Source organism: Carettochelys insculpta, chromosome 11 (genome assembly GCF_033958435.1).
Source record: "Carettochelys insculpta isolate YL-2023 chromosome 11, ASM3395843v1, whole genome shotgun sequence".
Taxonomy (NCBI): domain Eukaryota; kingdom Metazoa; phylum Chordata; order Testudines; family Carettochelyidae; genus Carettochelys; species Carettochelys insculpta.
This window is the reverse complement of record NC_134147.1, coordinates 31079439-31099782: the sequence shown is the minus strand read 5'-3', so window position 1 is coordinate 31099782 and position 20344 is coordinate 31079439. Positions and strand designations below refer to the sequence as shown.

The 20344-nt window shown below is 43.6% G+C and overlaps 1 protein-coding gene across 8 annotated transcripts in view; it reads right to left on the bottom strand.

The window, feature by feature from the left end:
- TMCC1 (transmembrane and coiled-coil domain family 1) overlaps nucleotides 1-20344 on the bottom strand; it is a 212625-nt gene that overhangs the window by 38259 nt on the left and 154022 nt on the right. The window contains exon 1 of one of the 8 annotated variants that reach the window (XM_075005566.1): nucleotides 2096-2235. The exons of the other annotated variants lie outside the window; for them this stretch is intronic. Within the exon in view, the coding sequence (XP_074861667.1) occupies nucleotides 2096-2116 (21 nt within the window). The 5' untranslated portion in view covers nucleotides 2117-2235. Of the gene's footprint in view, nucleotides 1-2095; nucleotides 2236-20344 lie in introns of those variants that run through there. 8 annotated transcript variants of the gene reach the window in all.

Sequence of the window (20344 nt, the reverse complement as noted above, 5' to 3'; positions counted from 1 at the left end):
CACTGATCACTGGAAACCACAGCTCTCAGAATGCAGCATTTAACCTAGGGAGGGGTCAGCAACCTGCAGCTCTTTGAGGAGTCACCTGTGGCTATGAATGCTGCTACTGCTGACTCCTTTTGTGGTTCCAGAGGTGGACGCTGCTTAAACAAAAATCTAAACTGTTTCCCACTGTTGAGCCAACTGAATTTAGTTTTCTTGTCTAAGAGGGGGCAGCCAGAGCCACTCAGCAGTCAGGGGTGGCAGGGAGCCTGTAAAAGAAAGCCAGCTGGGCAGGGAGCTATCTGCTCCACGTGGGCGGAAGTCAGCTGCGGGAGGGCAGATGAACCTGCCCCTTCCAGACCTGCACAACTGTGCCAAGATGGAGGAGGAGACGGTGGGGATTTGCAGGGAGAGGCAGTGGCCATGGCCACTGCAGAACTGTGTGAGCTGAGGCAAGTTAAGTCTGGGAGCGAGGGGTAGGAGGTTGAGGCTCAGAGGGGTTAATCACGGGGGTGGGTTTGCGGGATGGGGAGGTAAAGCCTGACAACAGAACTTAACTTTCTAACAGGCACCAATTGCTGTGTGTGCTGTTCTTAAAATAGGGGTGATAAGCAGCATGGTTGGATGCGATTTATTAAGGACTGTCTCGTATTCACATGCACTGCAACTCTTGAAGGATTGATTTTGTAACTGAATTTGAAAAAATGGCTCCTCTCGCTATTTTGGTTGCAGACCTTTCCTGTGTGGCGCCAGCAAATGCACTTAAGTGTGTGATTTGTAAAGCACAGTTAACCAGCTGTGCTTTAATTGCCTGGTGTAGACCATGATGACACAGGTTTCAAACAGGACTATGTTAATGCAAACTAGGTATGTTTGAGAACAGGATGAGCAAACTTTTTACATTAGGCCCCACTTTTCGTCCCTGCAGTTAGCAGCTCCCTCTCCCCCATCCTGTCCTATGTAATCTAGACTGATGGAAATTTCAGTTATATCCATATGAAAAAAACCCTTTTCAGCATGTGTAAGAAAATAAGTATGTATGTAGAATGTAAAAACTTTATTAATCAGTATATAAATGTGAAAAACAACAAGAAGTCCTGTGGCACCTTATAGACTCAAATATTGTAGAGCATAAGCTTTCGTGGGCAAACACCTGCTTCATCAGGCTTCCCCTCTGATATATAAATGTAAACCCACATACATAAAAACTAACATATTTCAACATTTTTAACGAGAGGGATGAGCTTGACACCCAGCACCCAATTGTGCTGCACCTCCTTAGGAAATTTCACCAGCCACACTTTTTGCACACACATTTTAGAAAGTGCCAGCAGAGTCAACATTGCAGAGTGCAACATACCAGAAGAATTTAAGACTCAACCCTCTGCACTTGGTAAACAAGTCCATGCACAAGGGATCCTAGGAAAGCAGTGGGTAAAACAAGCTAGTAATCTAGTCAATACACATGCCAGATAATTTTTTTTAACACCTGTGGTATAAACAAGAAGATTTTTACAAAGCTGCAATCTAGAGCATCCTTCCAGTAGTTTGAATAATTTTAGGATTCCTCTCTTCCCCTCTAGCAATGTCACAGGACAACTGAGAATATGAACCAAATTAAAGAAATCCAGTCTCAGTTTTAAAGCTAGGACAGAAGCAGATGCTGTTATTTCTGGTGTATAACTTAGTATAACACACAACACATTCAGTAAAATTACTACTGAATTTTCATTTCAGAAGTTAAACCATACCTGGATTATAAAAATGCTTTTGACAAACATTTCTTAAATGGAACTTCTGATGTCTGTTTCACTAATGAAATTACAGCTGTGAGAAAACTTGTCATCTCCCTGTTCAGTCTCTTGACAGCAGTTTGGTTTTTTTTTATATAAGTAGTTTTTTAAAAGGGGCAAGAAAAAGATGAACCTTGCTGTGTAAAACAGTTTGTATGACAGTGGGATCCCTATGGATTATACGCCCCATTAAGAAGAAACAAAACGTGCAAATGGGCCCCAAAACCCCTTCTTTAATAGTACCTAACATCATAGTACTTGAAAATCTGTATAAACCTCACAGAACATTAAGAGATGCAGGAAAAAACCAACCAACCTACCAGATTCAGTATCACCTCCATTAAGAAACTCAGTCACATTTCCCATTCAAGGTGAGGGCATGTTTTCTTCTTTAAGCTTTGTTAGTTATGTTTCCAAATCTCAGCCATGTAGTATGGAGGTTCAATGGTTTTAAGAATAGATTTCTACCTTCAACAAATGCACTGAAATATCTTTATAAGAACGTCAAGAAACCAGTCTTGATAAAGAAAACTGAAAAGATTCTTTTCACTCACTGACAAGATGAAACTTGGCAGTCTGTATGTAAAGCCTCACATCTGCAATGAACTCCCTAGTCCTCACTGCAGATCGTCATGCTCTTCCACCCCTTTTCTTCAGCCTTTTTTTTTTTTCTTCACAATGTGAAGCCATGTACAGTGGAAGACATTGCTTGCCACACTTTAATTACTTCAGCAGAAGCAGATGACTCCATCAAGCCTTTAATGTCAGGGATAAGAGTGACTGATGTGTCCAAGTCAAAAACAGAAAATGCCTATTCAATCAAAACACCGCCTCTGCAAAGCTATGGAGATCGTTCAGAAGGCCTTATGTGATGAGAGCACTCAGGTTAAAATGCCACAGCTTGAAAGTAATTCTTATATATATATACCAAAAAGCCTCTTCTCTCCCCTCCTCCATTCCAGCTAGTGAATTCCTAATTGAATTAGGGACACAGGAGGCCCAAAGAAGAGTTGCTGTCTTTATCTGCCTGCAGCATTTCCTCTGAACTGAAATTACGTAGTGGAACTTAAGTGGAGGGAGGAGGGCTGAAAAAACAAAGCACATGAATTTTGATGTGGCTTAAAAACTTTTGAGATTAGATGCTCATATGACTGCAGTAACAAGAGGTGGCCTCTTTCCAAGGCTGGTTGGATCCAATTAGTTTAGAAAAAGGGGATAGAGGCTAGAGTACTGTGTATGCTGGAAGTTGGCTGTTGCCAAAAAATTAATGCAAAAATCAAGCTGGAGCAATAAGTGGGGAAACAGAAGGAACACTTCAGAACGGAGTTAAAAATCAAACTTTGTTGTACATTTCCTCATAATGATGCTTAGCATGTAAAATAAAATCTAGTTAGAGTGCGATTTTTCAAGAATCCAGAGCATTTTGCACATTAAAAGTATCTGTTATAGAGGTCTGGTGCTCTGACATTTAGGCTAATTCTACACTAACAAGCTTACAGCAACACTGTTGTACAGAGGTATAAAGGTCATTTGTGTAGCTGCTCGCTGCTGATGGAAGAGAGCACAATAGCTATTAGCCAGGATTGGCAAGAGTGGTGTCCCAAGCCTCTGTGAGAAGCTGAGAATGGATGATGGGGAGGGATCACTTGATGATTACCTGTTCGGCTGATTCCGCTGGGATGCCTGGAATTGGCCACTGTAAGAAGACAGATGGTCCTTTGGGCCGCCCCAGTATGGCTATTCCTATGTTCTTCCATTGACATTACAAAAACACCTCCACAAGTGGCGATAGCTATGTGAGTGGAAGAAGTTCTCCTGTCAACACAGCCCTGGATATTCTGGCATTTCTGTTGGTGCACCATAAGTCACTAGAAACATGGAACACCAGTCCAAGTGTACTAACAGTTGAGCAGTACATAGTGCATAAAGTTGGAGTAAAAGGAAGTTAGACAACCACCCAGGGAGAAAAACACTGAAGCGGAGGAATTTAGGGAGGGAGAATAATTACCAGTGGTGGAACTTAGCCAACACACCCACTGAGAACATCCTTAGCTCTCACTGTAATTGCCGCTGAGTGTTAAATAAACAAATGGTGAGACACTCAGGTTTAAGTCTCATTTGAAAAGTAGCCACTGGTGTCATGCTATCGAAGACTACCTTGAAGCACTGATTCAGGAGTAAGGGAGGTCTAACTTTTCGGGTCTTGCCTACACTTCAAATTATGGTGTAGCTGTAGCATGGATAGATAAATGTATGATAGCTTTAACTTAGCTAGTGCAGATAAAATAATGAAGATGAAATGACAGGGACTCCAGCATAGAATGGCAACTTGAGTATGTACCCAGTGTCTCTGGCAGGCTTGTACTGGGGGCAACTAATCCATGCTGAAGCCCATGTAGCTTTTTCTTCACTAATATTGTTACCCAGGCCGCAATTAAGTGACTCTGCAGTGAATTATACTCAATACAAGCAACTTCTGTAATTTAGTACATGCTAGAGTTCTCTCATTCAGATACTGAACTGACCCTGTTTGGCCTACAAGGTCTTATGGGATTATAACAGAGATGGTGTGGCAGCAGTCATATGACAAATTATTCAGAGTGAGGAATTAACAGCTTTATTGCTGAACTCTAATACAACCTCTGCATAGATGTAGTGTGTGAATTGTCAGTACTGCAGGTGCATTTTTCTTTCATATATTTGGTCTGCTAGACAGCACTTCAGAAAGCTAAATCCTGAAACAGAAAAGACTAATTTCTATAAATTATATTCAAAATGTACTCATTTATTAGCCAATCTTTGTCCTGCTTAAATTTGAACTTTGTATTCTGCTGTTTTAAATGCTTGTTTATTCCCTAATATTCCCTGATTCCACTATTTGAATTTGAAAAATCTGCAGGGAAAGACATAAGGACTCCAGGTCCAATCTATAAACAGCAGGAGACAAATGGAAAAAATGCATTAAAAAGAAAAGGGGGAAAAAATCACAGTCCAATGCTGAAGCAGCATTCTTTTTAGAAACCAACACTACTTCTCCAGAACATACAACATAAATTGGTTTCAAAACAAAAAGCAGTCAAGTAGCACTTTAAAGGCTAGCAAAATAGTTTATTAGGTGAGCTTTCATGGGACAGACGCACTTCTTCAGACCATAGCCAGAAGAAGGTCTGAAGAAGTGGGTCTGTCCCACGAAAGCTCACCTAATAAACTATTTTGCTAGTCTTTAAAGTGCTACTTGACTGCTTTTTGTTTTGATAGTGTATAGACTAGCACGGCTTACTCTCTGTTACTATAAATTGGTTTGTGCCACTTAGTTTAAAGCTATTAGGAGAACAACAGGAAGAGATTCTGGTTAAGGGAGCACCACAGGCTGAGTAAATTCAAACCATAGCAAACTGCAAATCACTGATCTATGTTATAATAAATACACAGATCCTCTTCTCTTCAATACTGAAAGCTAATCATCAGTTGGCTAAGCTAGTTCTTTTACTAGCTACTTAAAATAAATTTTTATATTCTCTATTTCTCAATAATTCAGGATAGATACAAAAAGACTAATCCAATGTTTGTGCCAAAATGTTCAGTAAACAAACCTGTGTTGTGGCACCAGGCCCATTCTGTCATTAACAGGTACCAGACCAGAGTAGATACAATCCCTGCAAAATCAAGATACTAGCATCCAATTCTCTTATGGAAGTAGGACAGACTGGTAACACCATGAGAATGATATGGACTAAGCCACATCAGTGAAAATGCATGTACACATAAGTATAATATGAATATTAGAATTCTGTGCACCACAGCTTTCTATGTCAGGTAACAGAATACACCAGGATAAAGCGTCTCTAAACCAGTTAAACACATAAAAGTGCACAAAAGACAAGTTAGGAAATTTTACTATATATGAGACACCAAAGCAAAGAAAGTGAAAACATACAAAACTGTATGTGTGCAAGTGGAGACTGCAGTGCACAAAAGACCAAGATGTAAGCACTGCTATAAACCAATGGCTGTGTCCACACTACCTCCCTTCTTCAAAATTTTGAGCAAAGGGACTTCGTAGCTGCCCAAGCACTTCAAAGCACCGGCGAGTGAGCTGCAGCTAGACACGAGCCTGCACTTCGAAGTTTAACACTTCAAAGTTGCTGCCGGGGGAGGGGTGGGGGAGGAATTTGCTTAACGAAGTGCTGCATATGCAGTGCAGCACTTCATTAATAAACTCCCGACACTCTACTTACCATCCTTCCTTCACAGTAGGGAGGCAGTGTAGACTAGCTCAGTGTTTCCCAAACAGTAGATCAATGGTTCTAGATGGGTGGCTGTTATCCCAGGCCATAGATTTACCCATCTCTGCACCCTGATTTAAGATGGCCCATGGCTAGAAAGGGTGAGAGGAGAGCACAAGCATGGATGTGTGTTTTGGAAAGTGAGGCTGCCCCATTCTCATCATGCAGTGTCAGCTCCAGTCCTGCAGAGCTGGACCTGCTCCCTGATCCAGGCATTGTGACCTAGTAAAGAATTGCAATGCCATGCATGTTTGGTCCAGCTGCCTCCACACTGGATTAGGATTAGGAATGAAGTGGTGACAAAGAGCAACCTGTAAAAATTTGGGACCCACTGCTGTAAACCATAAAACTGCCAAAAATGTTCAATGTAGAGAAAGACAATTCCTGTATTATACAGGCTGAACCTCTCTAACCTGGCGCTCTCTTGTCCAGCAAACTCCATAATCCAAAATGATGTTAGTTGCTGATGACCATTTATCATGGGTGTGGCTACGTTTCCCATAGACCCATATAGATTATTTACAGCCAAATGTCAATCTGTGTTGGAAATGAAATTGATCTGAAAAAGCGGGTCCCAAGAAAGCTCATCACCAAATAAATCATTTTGTTAGTCTTCAAAGGGCTACATTTCTGCTGCTTTGTTTTGTTAGTGTTCTGTGCTGTTAGTTAGCTCTAATGTACCATTAAATATCTTCTAAGTGGTCACTAAGCAGTGGAAGTATTAGTAACGTGCTAGAAAATATTGATCTCCTGTTGTCCGGCAAATTCTCTCATCTGGCACTGGTCAGGTACCATGGGGCTGGATGAGAGAGGTTCAACCTGTTTTTGTAATAGAACTTTTTTTGTTTAAAAAAAAAAAAAAAAGAGAGAGAGAGCGAGAGCGAGCCAGGAATCATGTTAAAACAAAAAGAGAAGTTACTCACCTGTGTAGTAACGATGGTTCTTTCAGATGTGTCCCCGTGGGTGCTCCACAGTAGGTGTCGGACTCGTCCTGGTGCCACAGATCGGAAATTTTTAGCAGTCTCTGTCGGGTCGCGCATGCACCAATGTGCTCCGGTCCTTCATGCGCCTTCGGTCACATGTGCGATCCAGTCTCCGCCAGTTCCTTGACCAACCGCCCCGGATGCTTCTGAAAAACACAAAAACAGAGCTCTGAAGCAGGGAGGATGGGCAGGTAGTGGAGCACCCACAGGGACACATCTCAAAGAACCAAAGTTACTACACAGGTGAGTAACTTCTCTTTCTTCTTCGAGTGGTTCCCGTGGGTGCTCCACAGTAGGTGACTATCCAGCAGTGACCCCAATTAAGGAGGTGGGTGTCCGCTTATGTGCGGCTTGCCCTTGATAGGACTGCTGTTGATAGGCGTGTATCCTCATCGAACACCCGGTGCATGGCATAATGCTTGGCAAAGGTGTCGTAAGATGACCAAGTCGCCGCTCTGCAGTTGTCTTTTAACACGATGCCTTTGAAGAAGGTCGTCAACGTTGCCATTGCTCTGGTGGAGTGAGCCCTGGGTGGAACGAGCAGAGCGGTCTTACTCAGCTCATAACACAGTCTTATGCAGGATATGATGTGATTTGAAATTCTTTGTGAGGATAGGCCTTCCCCTTTCGACCTGGGTGCGAGAGACACCAGGAGTCTGTCCGTTTTCCGGAAGGGCTTAGTTCTGTCTATATAAAAGGCCAACGCCCCCTTACGTCTAGCAGGTGCAGCCGCGCCTCTTTGCTAGAGTTGTGAGGCTTAGGATAAAATGAGGGTAATACTATTGGTTCGTTAATGTGGAACTCTGAGGAAACCTTTGTAAGGAAAGCCAGGTGTCATCGTAAGATCACCGCTTCTTTTGAGAATACTGTGCAGGATGGCATTGCCATTATTGCTGCGAGTTCGCTCACCCTGCGGGCTGACGTGATGGCGAGAAGGAAGGTAGTTTTCAGGGTAAGTAGCCGGAGGGGTACCATGGCCAATGGTTCAAAGGGTGGTCCTGACAGCATGTGGAGGACCAAGTCCAAACTCCATGACGGCGATAGCGGTTTCCGAGCGGGGTACAGGTTTACCAGCCCCTTTAGGAACCGTGTGACCATAGGATGGGTGAATATGGTTGGCCCTTCCTGTTTATGTTGAAACGGTGATATAACTGCAAGATGGACCTTTATAGAGGATAGGGAGAGTCCATCTTGTTTTAGCTCCAGCAGGTATTCTAGAATTGCAGTTATAGGGACGCCCTGAGGAGCCAACTGCTTGGAAGAGCACTAGGAGATGAATCGTTTCCACTTCTGCGTGTAAGTCCTTCTGGTGGAAGTCCTTCGACTGGACTCCAAGACGTGTTTCACTCCCTCCGAACATGTGCTCTCTAAGGTACTGAGCCATGGATTAGCCATGCCTGTAGGCGGAGTCTTTGAGGGTGTGGGTGCACTATGGACCCCTGAGCCTGCGTGAGAAGGTCCGGCACTACCGGTAGGGCGAGTGGCGGGCGGCATGACATGAGCAGAAGCAGAGGAAACCATTGCTGTCAGTCCCAGGTTGGGACTATCAGTATTATGCGTGCTCTCTCTCTTTTGGCTTTCTCTAGAACCTTGTGAATGAGTAACATGGGAGGGAACGCATAGAGTAGAGGGCCGTTCCATGGCACCGTGAATGCGTCCCCCAAGGATCCCTGTCCTATGCCTGCTCTGGAGCAGTACTGAGGGCATTGTTTGTTGTTGTAAGTGGCAAACAGATTGATTTGGGGAACACCCCCCCATTCGTGAAAAACTTGTCGGAGCAGATCGCCACAGATCTGCCACTCATGCATGACCGCAAATCGCCTGCTTAGCTGGTCCGCCTTCACGTTGTGGACACCGGGTAGCTATGAGGCTTTCAGTGTTATATTGTTGACAATGCACCAGTTCCACAACCGGACTGCCTCCGCACATAGTGCACAGGATCTGGCCCCTCCTTGCCAGTTGATATAAAACATGGTGGTGGTGTCGTCGGTACTTATCCCTACTACTTTGCCGTGCAGGTATTTCCAAAAGTGTCTGCACACACTGAACACTGCTCTGAGTTCTAGTATGTTTATGTGCAATGTCTTTTCCGCGGGGGACCATAGCATGGGGTCTAGATGAGCGTGACCTCCGTGATGATCCTGAGAGCGGTGGAGATGCTCTGTGACAGTATTCATAGGGGTCCCTACTGGACATTGGTGAAGGTTGTCTGAGCCAGGGGGATGGTGGTTGAAGGAACGGGGATGGAGGTCTGAAGCAGGCCATTGGAGTTGCTGCCCGATGGATTTCTGGGGGGGTAACTAGGCGATAACGGCAACGCGGTGGCCTCCAGGGATGGGCTGCGGTGCCGTGTTTTAGCTTTTACTTTTCCCCGTCCCTGCAAAGCAGGCACCGCCCCCTCCTGTGCCGGGGACCTCGGCGCCGTTGTGGGTGCCGTGCTCGGTGCCCCTGTGCACGGCACTGTGTGGGTAGTTTCCTCCAGCACCGTTGGGTCCCGTGCCGGGTACCCCTGCTCCGGTGCCGTCAGTGCCGCAGGGCTTGGTGCCGTGGGAGTCGGTGCCGCTGATTCCAGCGCCTGAGGTGCCCCCAGTGCCGACTGCTTAATGGTCGGAGGCCCTGCGCAGCTGTGTGCGCTACAGCTATCCTGCTTTGAGCAGCCCGCAGGTTAGAGTCCTGTGCTCCGCTCATCCTGCTCGCAGGTGATACTGGCAAGGATCAAACTGGAGAAAGCTTCCTTTTCTTTTGTACAGAGGTGGTTAGGGAAGCCGCCCTCCTCTTGTGCAACCCTGAGGGCCCCTCTTTATGAGACTTCTCCGATGGTTCAGGTTGGAGGGCCTTATCAAATAAAATCATTTTCAGCCTCATTTCCCTGTCCTTTCTGGCTCTGGCCGTGAGCTTGGAGCAGTGAGGACACTTTTGTGGAATGTGAGTCTCCCCGAGGCAACGAATGCACTCGCTATGCCCATCTGAGGCAGGCATGGCCTCGTGGCATGACGCACATTTCTTAAACCCCAGCGACGACATCTCGGCGCGGGAGTTTAAGTCTTTGAATGTTAATAGGGCACTTAACAGCTAATCAGTCCTGGAAAAAAAGAAAATGTTCGCAGCTTTTAGGATAGCAGACTGCTTAAGGCGGCTGCCTCCATTCTTCTCTCTCCCCTCCTTTTTTTTTTTTTAAACTATATCTACATTTAACAGAACAACTTCAACAATGCTAACTAAACTATCAAACTAATAACTATTAACAAGATTAACAAAATTAAAACATAGTTTTTATCTTTCTCAGGCGTTGGAGCCGGAGTGGAATCCGTCTGCAGCCGTTGGCGGTTAAGGAGGAACTGGCGGGGACCAGATCACACATGTGACCAAAGGCGCGCGAAGGACCAGCGCACATCGTCGCATGCGTGACCCGACAGAGACTGCTAAAAATTTCCGATCTGCAGCGCTGGGGCAAGCCCGACACCTACTGTGGAGCACCCATGGGGACCACTCGAAGAAGAACACAGTTTGCAGATTCAGATGTCTAACCATGGGATCAAACTGTCCCTATGCTGCCATTTCCAGAAGTCAAAGACTATTACTTCAATATGTAAATGCACAAAACAGAAGAACAAATATGGATGAATGAATGAAAGACACACTCCACAGTAAGCATGGTCTTTCAGGAAACTTGCATGACTGCCTCTTATGTACAGAAAGTTCCGAGGAATGAACATTCAGCAGCTGGGAAGGGTCAAAAGGACATCATTGGAGTAAGACGGCAACAGAGCATGTGTGCAACATGGATCCTTCTCTGTGGCAGACCACCAAAGTACCCTGCTCTCCGTAAGGGAAGACCCCGTGGCTTTGATGCCTCAGACTCGTCATTCTTGTTTCAGGAGATTAGCTCTGCCCAACTGAGACACTCCGGGGCAAAGACTTATGTTTTTCACGGATCAATGCCCCATAGCAAGTATTTTCAGTGAGGCCAACTTCAAACAACAGAATTTATTAGCCCACTATAACAACAGCCTTGCAAAGTCCTTAGTTTAGCATAAACTTCAGAGACAGTCCATTCTGGCTCAATCAGTGCAAGTGAGTTCATGGATTCCATCTTCTGGGAGTTTTCTGCTGTTTGGCACAGATTGTTCCATGTTTGAACTTCTCATATCTGTCTCTGGAGCTTTTGTTGCTATTTCTCAATTTTAACCAGCTCTTTACATGACTCATTCATTCGACTCCAGTTAGTCGGATGAGAGATGTACCTCCTGTCTTGTGCTCAGATCCAAGAGCAAGTTTAAACTTTTTTTCCACTGAGTAGCAATGCAAACTACAGAGGTAAACTGAGGTGTACAATCCATAAAAATATTACAAAAAATTCCCATTTTGTCATAGCCCATGTTAGTTAAGGAAGCAAGTGTCAGAGTTATTCCAAAGATTAGATTTGTTCAGACTCAGAGGAAAAATCTCACTCCACCCTTCACAGAGAGAAATTTTGGGAGAGGAAGGAAATAATCTGGTCACATTAATATCACCTTCTTGCCTTTAATTTTTAGAGGAGATATTCCTGATAGTTGGAAGTGTTACTGACAGGTCAATTTTTAACCAAAATATAGTCATGTAAAACAAGGTTTTAAAACAACTACACAGAGCAGCCCACAACAACTTTACCTGCAGTGGAAAATGTTTTGTAGGCTGCCCCCACCCCCATTGAAACTCAAAAATTATGGCTTCTGCTAGTGCATGAAAACCTTAATGTGCACTTCACCAGAAACTAGTTTGTTTAAACTGAAAGAATGAAGAACCCCCCATGAAGTGAAAGGTTCGAATAGGAGAGGCAGGCCCCACAGAGAACAGGTAGATGATAGAGTAGATGGGTGTGGAGCTAGTCTACAGAAACTAAGCCACTCTGCACTGGGCAGGCAAAGATGAAAATAAATAGAGAGGGAGGCACCAGACGCTAATGGGCGCTGAGCCCATGGTTGTTGTTGTTGATGATGAAATTAGATTTCTGAATTAAATTTTGTTTTTTCAATGTAAGATGGGCTTTGCAGCAGAAAAAAGTTTTAGATGTGCAATGTTAAATGTAACAGTATGCCCTGGAATTTTAAATTCATTACAGTGTTTCTCAGTGACATTAAAAAAAAAACACAATTAAAAACTTAACCCTAGTTTTAAAATATAGATCCCTTCTAAAATCTCAGGTTAAGACGACAATGGAACCTGCTAAATACTCAACATTTTTTGAAAAACTGGTCACTTCTATAGGAGCCTAAATATGGACTTTAGTGTTAGGCCTGTAGTTTTGAAAATCTTGGTCCTAGCTCTGCTGTGATGCTTACAAGATAAAATTAACAAAAATATACCAACTTACTTGCCCATCTGGGTTTCCCAATATATCAGTCTCTTGTGTATCTCTCTTTCAGATTACAAACTTTTTAGGGGTATGGACTGTCTCAACATATGTCTTGTTCACTGTCAGTATTGCCAATATACATGCCTAACAAAATTATACCAAAATTAAATATTCATTACCTATTTGTGTATACACAAACCATACAATACAAGCATTCATCTGATACACTTACAGTGTAAGAACAGCACAATCATCACAACTTTGTTAATTGCTTTAAAATCAATTCTCCCGTTGCACAAAATTATTTTCAAATGTACCTAATCTGCTCTTGCTCTGGGTACAACGAAGGATGACCAGTTCCATTATGGCATATGGAGTTCAAAACCTTAAAAGAGAGCTCAGTTCCAGCTCAGTGAACCCTGTCAGGCTGCAGGAGCCTTACCAAACTCCTGACACAGATCAACTTACTTTCAGGAATGCAAAAGGAAACAGTGTTTCTAAAGCCTCAAGAATGCATCCCTGTATGGATAAGTGCAAAATACAAAAGGTTCAACCACCTTTAAATTTAAACAATAATTTCCCCACTCCTACTCATGTAATCTCTGTAAAGACAAGACTTCACTATATTTTTATATAAAAGTCCAGAGTCACCCACACTGGAGTGCACTCAAAGAACGTGACACAGGTTTAAGCCTGGACAACCACCAATGATGAAGAGAAGCAGCAATATAATAGTACAGGGTAATTCAAAAATCTGTGTATGTTAGCAATGAGAGCTAGTAGGGGTCAGGAACCCAATATACAAAACTCATTCAATTGCATCCTCCCTTATTACGCCTGTTTGAGCCTGGTGATAGCTGTTAGAATCTATGACCTTGTCTAATTTACAGTTGGGCTCTTTTAACTTTCCATTTCTGTTAGCAATGAGAGAAGCTGTAATATAGACATGGCTCAGTAATTTTTAGCACTTTTTTTTCCAGGCGTTCTTAGTTGACATGGTGGTAAAAACTGCTGCACCACTGGCTCCCCAGCATTTCCTACTTTTCCTAGCATAGTACAGCCTGTGTGTAGGAACGGACAGCTCAGTTAGCCAGTTTGTAATAAATGTGACATGTAAAGAACTGGATTTAAAACTTCTAAGTGGACTCTGCTTGTGCACTGCAGTAAAAAAAATTAGAAACTAGCTAGCTTCACAGAACATTTTGCATGGCTGAACTACTGAAACATCTGCTGTTTTCTGACCCCTACTGTTATCACATTTCTATACCATTTAATTGACACAAATGACAGATGTGTTGTAGATGTTAATAGGTTAATTTGGAAATTCTCAGACAAAAAATGTGGTACTACTTTTATGCCAAATATTGTATGTCTGATCTGATACTGGTGTAAGCCACACTTTCCTCCCTGAATTATTCAGGAGCAGGCAACGCTCAACTGTGTGTCTGATACTGTTGATATTAGACGATACTCAGTACCCCAGCTGAATAGATGGGAATCCTTTATCCACCCTTCTGCTGCAGTCCCTTTACTCCTCAAGGAATTTAAGTAGTCCAGGAAGCTTTGTTTCCTGATCTCTCTCAAAAGTCTTACAAAGTGGTGTCTGGCATTGTCTCAGGACAGACAAAAAACCATGAGATCATGTCTTGACAGGTTAATCAAGGACAAAATCCTGTTTTGTTTAGAAAAACTGAGTATTTCAAATCTGCAAATCTGTTTTGCAACATGGAATATTTATTTAAAAGCATCTCCAAAAGCTGGTTGTTCATCTAGAAATGGTTTGTCTATACACAGAAAATAAAACTAACTATAACCGGTTTAGTAGCACTTTAAAGACTAACAAAATAATTTATCAGATGATGAGCTTTTGTGGGACAGACCCACTTCTTCAGATCATAGCCGTACCAGAACAGATGGAACATTTAAGGCACAGAGAACCAAAAATACCTCGATTACTATTTTTGGTTCTCTGTGCCTTAAGTATTGAGTCTGTTCTGGTATGGCTATGATCTGAAGAAGTGGGTCTGTCCCACGAAAGCTCATCACCTAATAAATTATTTTGTTAGTCTTTAAAGTGCTATTGCACTGCTTTTTTGTTTTGATAGTACATAGACTAGCACAGCTATCTCTCTGTTCTAATTGGTTTGAAAACAGATTTAGCTAAATCCCACAAAGAACCTTTTCAATCCACACCTGGATTGTTTGAAGTGGTGATTGCTTCTCAAACCCCACAAAAAACCCTCCCAACAACAACAAACACTTGGACCCTGCCTTGCTGAACCTGTCTGCTCATACTTGGTGCATCTGGGCACAGAGGGGTAGGGATGTGAGCTGTTTCTGGGCAGGCCCAGTCCTTGCACTGTGTCAGAGTTGGATGTAGCCTTACCTCTAAGTCTGTGTTCTAGAGATGTAGGGTGTGGGAGGGCAGGGAAGAGCTCCACAGTGATCTCCCACTTCTGTGCAGCCTGTGGCCTATGCTGCCCAATACAATGCTGGAGCCTCCATATTTGACAAATAAAATTGGCAGATTTTTAAAATATTGTGTGCAGAATTTGTAATACTTTAGTGCATAATTCCCCAAGGCATATTGTTTGTATTACAATGATGCTTTGAGGCCTTAATCAGGACTAAGCCCCCACTGTGGTACATACAAACATAACAATGCTGTAGACCTTACGTTGAAGGAAATGTTGCACACAAGTTGCTGTGCTTATTAAAACCAATCACAGATTAGTTACTTTCCTTCTAACTTTGCAGGTAACAGATAGGAAGAAAGCTTTCCTCTTACAAGGTCTTTTGATTTAAAATGTTAACAAGCCCTGATGTAGCCACCAGACTGTACCAGAAACTGTGAATAAAAAAAAGTTGCAAAGGAATAAATGGGAGTTGTGCCCTTTCTATTGCTTCATGACATACAAAGAAGGTATAAGGTTTTTTTCATCTGCTGCATTTCAGCATAAGAATGATCAAGAACGTCAGTTCTGATTTCCTGTGGTTTTGCCGGAGGATTCAAAGGCTGCAAATGTATATTGTGAGCCTTCCCAAATCGGAACTAATGAAGAGGTGGACTTGCTGGATCTCTTCTCCTATGTGGAACTTGAGCTACAAAAAGGGTAATTAAAAAAATTAAACTATCTGAATAAAAATTACTTTCCCTCTCAACTAGATTTCATTTGCAGTTCTCTCTGATACCATAGCCATACTAGTTCTTCAGTTAGTCAGAGTCCAAGAGATATTTCTAGTTTAAAAAGTAAAAAAGTCGTCTAAGGCTTTTATTTAAAATCCCTTGCACATTTTTTGAAAACCTCACTCCATATTCTTGGATTCTTACACATATTTGCAAAATCAATTTATTGTCTTTCAAAATAAATATTTAAAAGTTACTGCAACACTTACAAGCAACTCAACATCAAACCAAACTGTAACATGACAAACAGTTTAGCCAGTGCTTTTTTTGGGCCAGTATCCTCAGCAGCCCCAGCCGTGTGATTGGCTGGGAGGGGGAGGGGCGAGGGACCAGCTGAATACCGGCTCCTTTTAAAAAAAAAAAAAGGAACTGAGTTTGGCTAAAATCAGATTTTAGGTTCAAGCTTCTAAGAGGTTATTTTCTCACACCTGAAGGGGAAAGGATATTAAAACTTAAAATGCCACCTCTGGATTCTACGAAATGAATACTTTTTAAATACAGAGTGCATGAACTAAACCACATAGTGCATAATGAACAAAGCGTACTGAGATTTCATTAGCCACAAGAGCGCCTTGAACAACTAGAGCGCTGACAGCCCACCAAGTGTTAATCATAAACCTGCTTATTCAGAGCATCTATAATCAGTGATATCAGATATTTTGTAAAATGCTCTGTTTAATCATGTAGTTATTAGCAAGTTTCTACACTAGCACAAGAGGAACTAATTATCAAGATCTGGTCTTGACCCACATAATTCCCCAAACAAATCTAAAAGCTTATTTCCATGCTTATTGTGAACCAGGTTATTGTAAAAACAAACCCCAGTAAATTCCCACTGGCATATATGCAAGTTAGTAAACAGCATGCAAGAAATAATCAAATTATTACATGAACATTCAAATGTTGGAGTTTTGGTCTGGAGAATTTTAAACATGAATGTTGCTTCATATTTACCTTCTAATCTAAGCTCTTAGACTTTGTCTACACCAGCAAGTTACAGTGCAATAAATCAGCTCCCAAGGTGTCCACGTTGACAAGGCAGCTAGTGGCACACTAATGTCACAGTTGCTGTGTTCTTGAAAAAACACCGTGACAAGAAGTGCAGTGCTTGGTGCCATTTGAATACAGCGCTGGGGTGCCAGTATGGAAGCCATGCACACACAGCTCTGTGACAGGCCTCTGGTACCTGTCCCACAATATCTGTTCCCTCCATTCTAGTCATTGGCTAGAATTCTACTGCTCACCCACACAGGCGACTAACCCTTTCCATTCCTTTAGAATTTTGAAAATCTTCTTGTTTGCTTGGGGGCACATGGTGTGCTCTCAGCACATCTTTCCAGGTGACCATGCCTGTCTTACCCCAGCTGCACTCCTGCCATATGATAATACACGGAGGTAAGATCTTGAGATGTCGTGACTGGAACACACTGCAGTGCAGATTTAAAGCGAAGGAGCTGAAAGACACATTCCACTAATGAAGGAGGGAAACCACCATGCCAGTCCTGCACCCATGACCTGTTGGTTCTATAGCAAGCTAGATAACATACTTGGAGGGCAACCTGTACTTCAAAAATCCCCTGTGTATTCATCAGGGTCTCAGGATTCGTCCCAGAGTGGACTGATCAAGAAGAAGATGATCTCAGATGAGGGTGGTGTGGGAGGGGGTAACCCGGGATCCAGAGAATGGTTCAGTGTCCTCACATACATGCAAGCAGGAGCTATTTTTACCTTAGAAGAAGTTAGCCAGTCACAACAGTTGGAGGTTGGGGAGGCACAAACAGCGGAGGTGGCACCTGGTAAGTAGCATTGAGTTTTGGAAGTGCTGAAGTGAATTATGGGGCAGGAGGTGTGCAGAAATCAGGCTTGAGTCTGTGTGCTGCTAGTACCAACACAGCACTAGTCAGATGTAGAAAAGGGTGTTGATGGAGGCTCACTTCACAGTAATTGACCTCACAGATCTCATTGGAAGTGTTATGCAGATACTGAGCTATGCAGGGTGTGTGACATCTGCTGTGTTCACTGTCTCATTAAGGGTAATATTGTTATGCCACTGTGCCATAAGAGTAGATATCTGTGTCTGGAGGGGGACCATTGCTGCACACAGGCAAGCTGTGTAAGGGCCAGGACAAAAGACACAATCTCACAGAAGATCCTCCCTTGCTTCCCATGTCACTTTAACCAGCAAACTACCTTCCAGGATGAATACAGCCCGTGAAATATGTGTGAGCACTATTAGTATAGGTCCCCCTCCAGTGCTGGTTTTCCCCAAGACACACAGAATACAGCAAAGTGGTCCTGCCCCAAAGAAATCCTCTGTCCCAGTGGTTAAGCCATCATTTGAGAGTCTTGTGTTTTACGTGCTCTTCCCTGGAACAGCCAGTCAGTGACAGGTAAGTGAACAGTGCTTGCGTTTCAACTGCCTAGTGTCTGTGCTCTGGGTAGTGTTGATAACGGTCCCCTTCTGTAAAATGTTGCATTTTTTGACGTCACAGATTAAACCTTAGGATCCCAGCCTTTATAGTTATTGACGAATGAATGGCAATAAAGGGCAAGAAGTGACCTTGGAAAAATAAAGATGACTTGATGCACGAGGTTATGCTTCAGTCTGCTGCTGAAAAGAAAGAATTCAAGGAGTGGGGGGTCAATGAAAGAAGGGAGCAGAAGAACGGGGAGTGCCAGAACGAAGCCATGGAGCAGCTCTTAAACATTATGGACTACCAAGCTGACATGCTCCAGTAGCTGCTGCAGACAGAGCAGCTCCTAGAATGCCCCTCCCTCTATGCCCCCCAAGCAGCCAGTGTCCCAAAACTGTTTTCCATGCCCCCCACTACTGCCAACACATTTTGGCCACCCCCTCCCCACCAGACCTCCTGCACTCTGCTGCAGTAGAGCCCTGCTGAACTGTACTACCCAGTGCACTGCACATCAGATGACAGGGCTGCATACGATACTTCAACATACGCAAATCTGTAAATGCTCCAGGGCCTCACCTTTTCCCTCTCTTGCTTCCTTCCCACAACGTGCAGATGTGTTGTGCTGCCTGCGTGTTCAACGTATGTCGATTTTAATAAATGAAATTCTTAGGTTTGAAAACACTTAAGCAAGCACATTCCTGCAAAACAATGGGTATTTTTGTGCTAAGTGACTCCTGTGTGCCAATTACAGTCTCCCCACTAGTACTGGAACCACTCCACCCTCATTTATGGCAACAAGTATTATGGACTTTCAGCATCAAATTGCTGCCTGAAGGGATTCCTGTTACTTATGGCCCTGCGTTGTGGTCCTCTAATATCGCTTGTATCTCACTATTCAAAATCAGCTTCTGGGTGCTGAACCTCTGCAATCCAGTCCTGAGTGAAGCTTTCACCCTTCCATTCACAAATATGATGGCAAGTACAGCACATGGCTATAATCATAGGGATCTTACCATCAGCCACATCCAGCTTACAAATATCACCAGCAGACTTTTAAATGATCAAAAGCACATGCCACAGTCATACTGCACCTGGTCAGCCTGTTTGCTGAACCGCTCATTGCTGCTGCAGAAGCTCCCACTACATGGCTTCATGAGCTGTGGGGGTCTCAAGATCATGATGGGCATTTTGAGTTCCCCTATGCTGATCATCTAGTTCGGGAGGAAAGTTCCCACTTGCAGCTTCCTGAACAGACCAGCGTTCCATAAGATGTGTGTTTCATGCAGCCTTCTGGACCAGCCTGCATTAATTTCTGTGAAATGCCCATGGTGATCCACAAGCACTTGGAAAACCATGAAGAAATACCTCTTCTAGTTAACACACTCAGAGGCGAGGTGGTCTGGTGCCAAAATTGGAATGTGTGTGTCATCTATTGCTCTTCCACTGTTAGGGAACCCATCTGTCCAAAGTCATTCACAATTTCAGTCATGTTGTCCAGAGTCACAGTCTTTCTGAGCAGGATGTGATTGATGGCTGTGCACACCTCCATCAACATGAGACCAATGGTTAACTCTCACACTCCAAACTGACAACCAATCAGTAGCTCTCTGGAGTTGCTAGCTTCCATAGTGCAATCACTACATGCATCTCCACCAGCAGGGTAGGTCCTATTCTTATGTCCTTGCATCACACAGTGGGGGCGAGCTCACCACACTGTCCCATGGAACTGGCTTTCCTCATCCAAAAGTTCTGCTGCCACTGCTCATCATCTCTGACTTGATAATGATGTGATCCCACTGCTTGTTTCCCAAGCACAAAAGCGGTATTCCATTGTGGTGAGCACCTCCATGAATGCCACAATGAATCTCATGTTGCATGTATGATGCGTGGCAAGGTAAGTGTCTGACTCCTTGTCACGTTGCAGCTTAAGGAATAACTTGACTACTAGTTGTGATTTGTTAATGAAACCTGTCAGCTTTTTCTTCAACAGTTCGTGGTCCCTTCCCGAGATAGAGGACAGAAGCAGAGGGGTTGTTAGGATGCAAAGCGATGAACCATGGGACATTGGGATAGGTCCCAGGATGTCGTGCAACACCGACCCCACCCCCCGGATGGCTGGCCACCTTTCCATAAGCCTCAGCAGCAGAAGAGGGCGAATTGCTCTGTAGGATAGCCATCCAGAGTGCACTGCTCCAAATACCACTGTAAGTGCCACAAGCCTGGTCATGCTACTACACTGGCAGCTAACAGCATGGACACACAACAGTGGTGTCACTCCTGCATGCTAAGCAGCGCTGTAACTGAAACACTGTCTATCTGCCATTGCAGAGACAACCCTAGACTTATACCAGTCTCACTACTTTA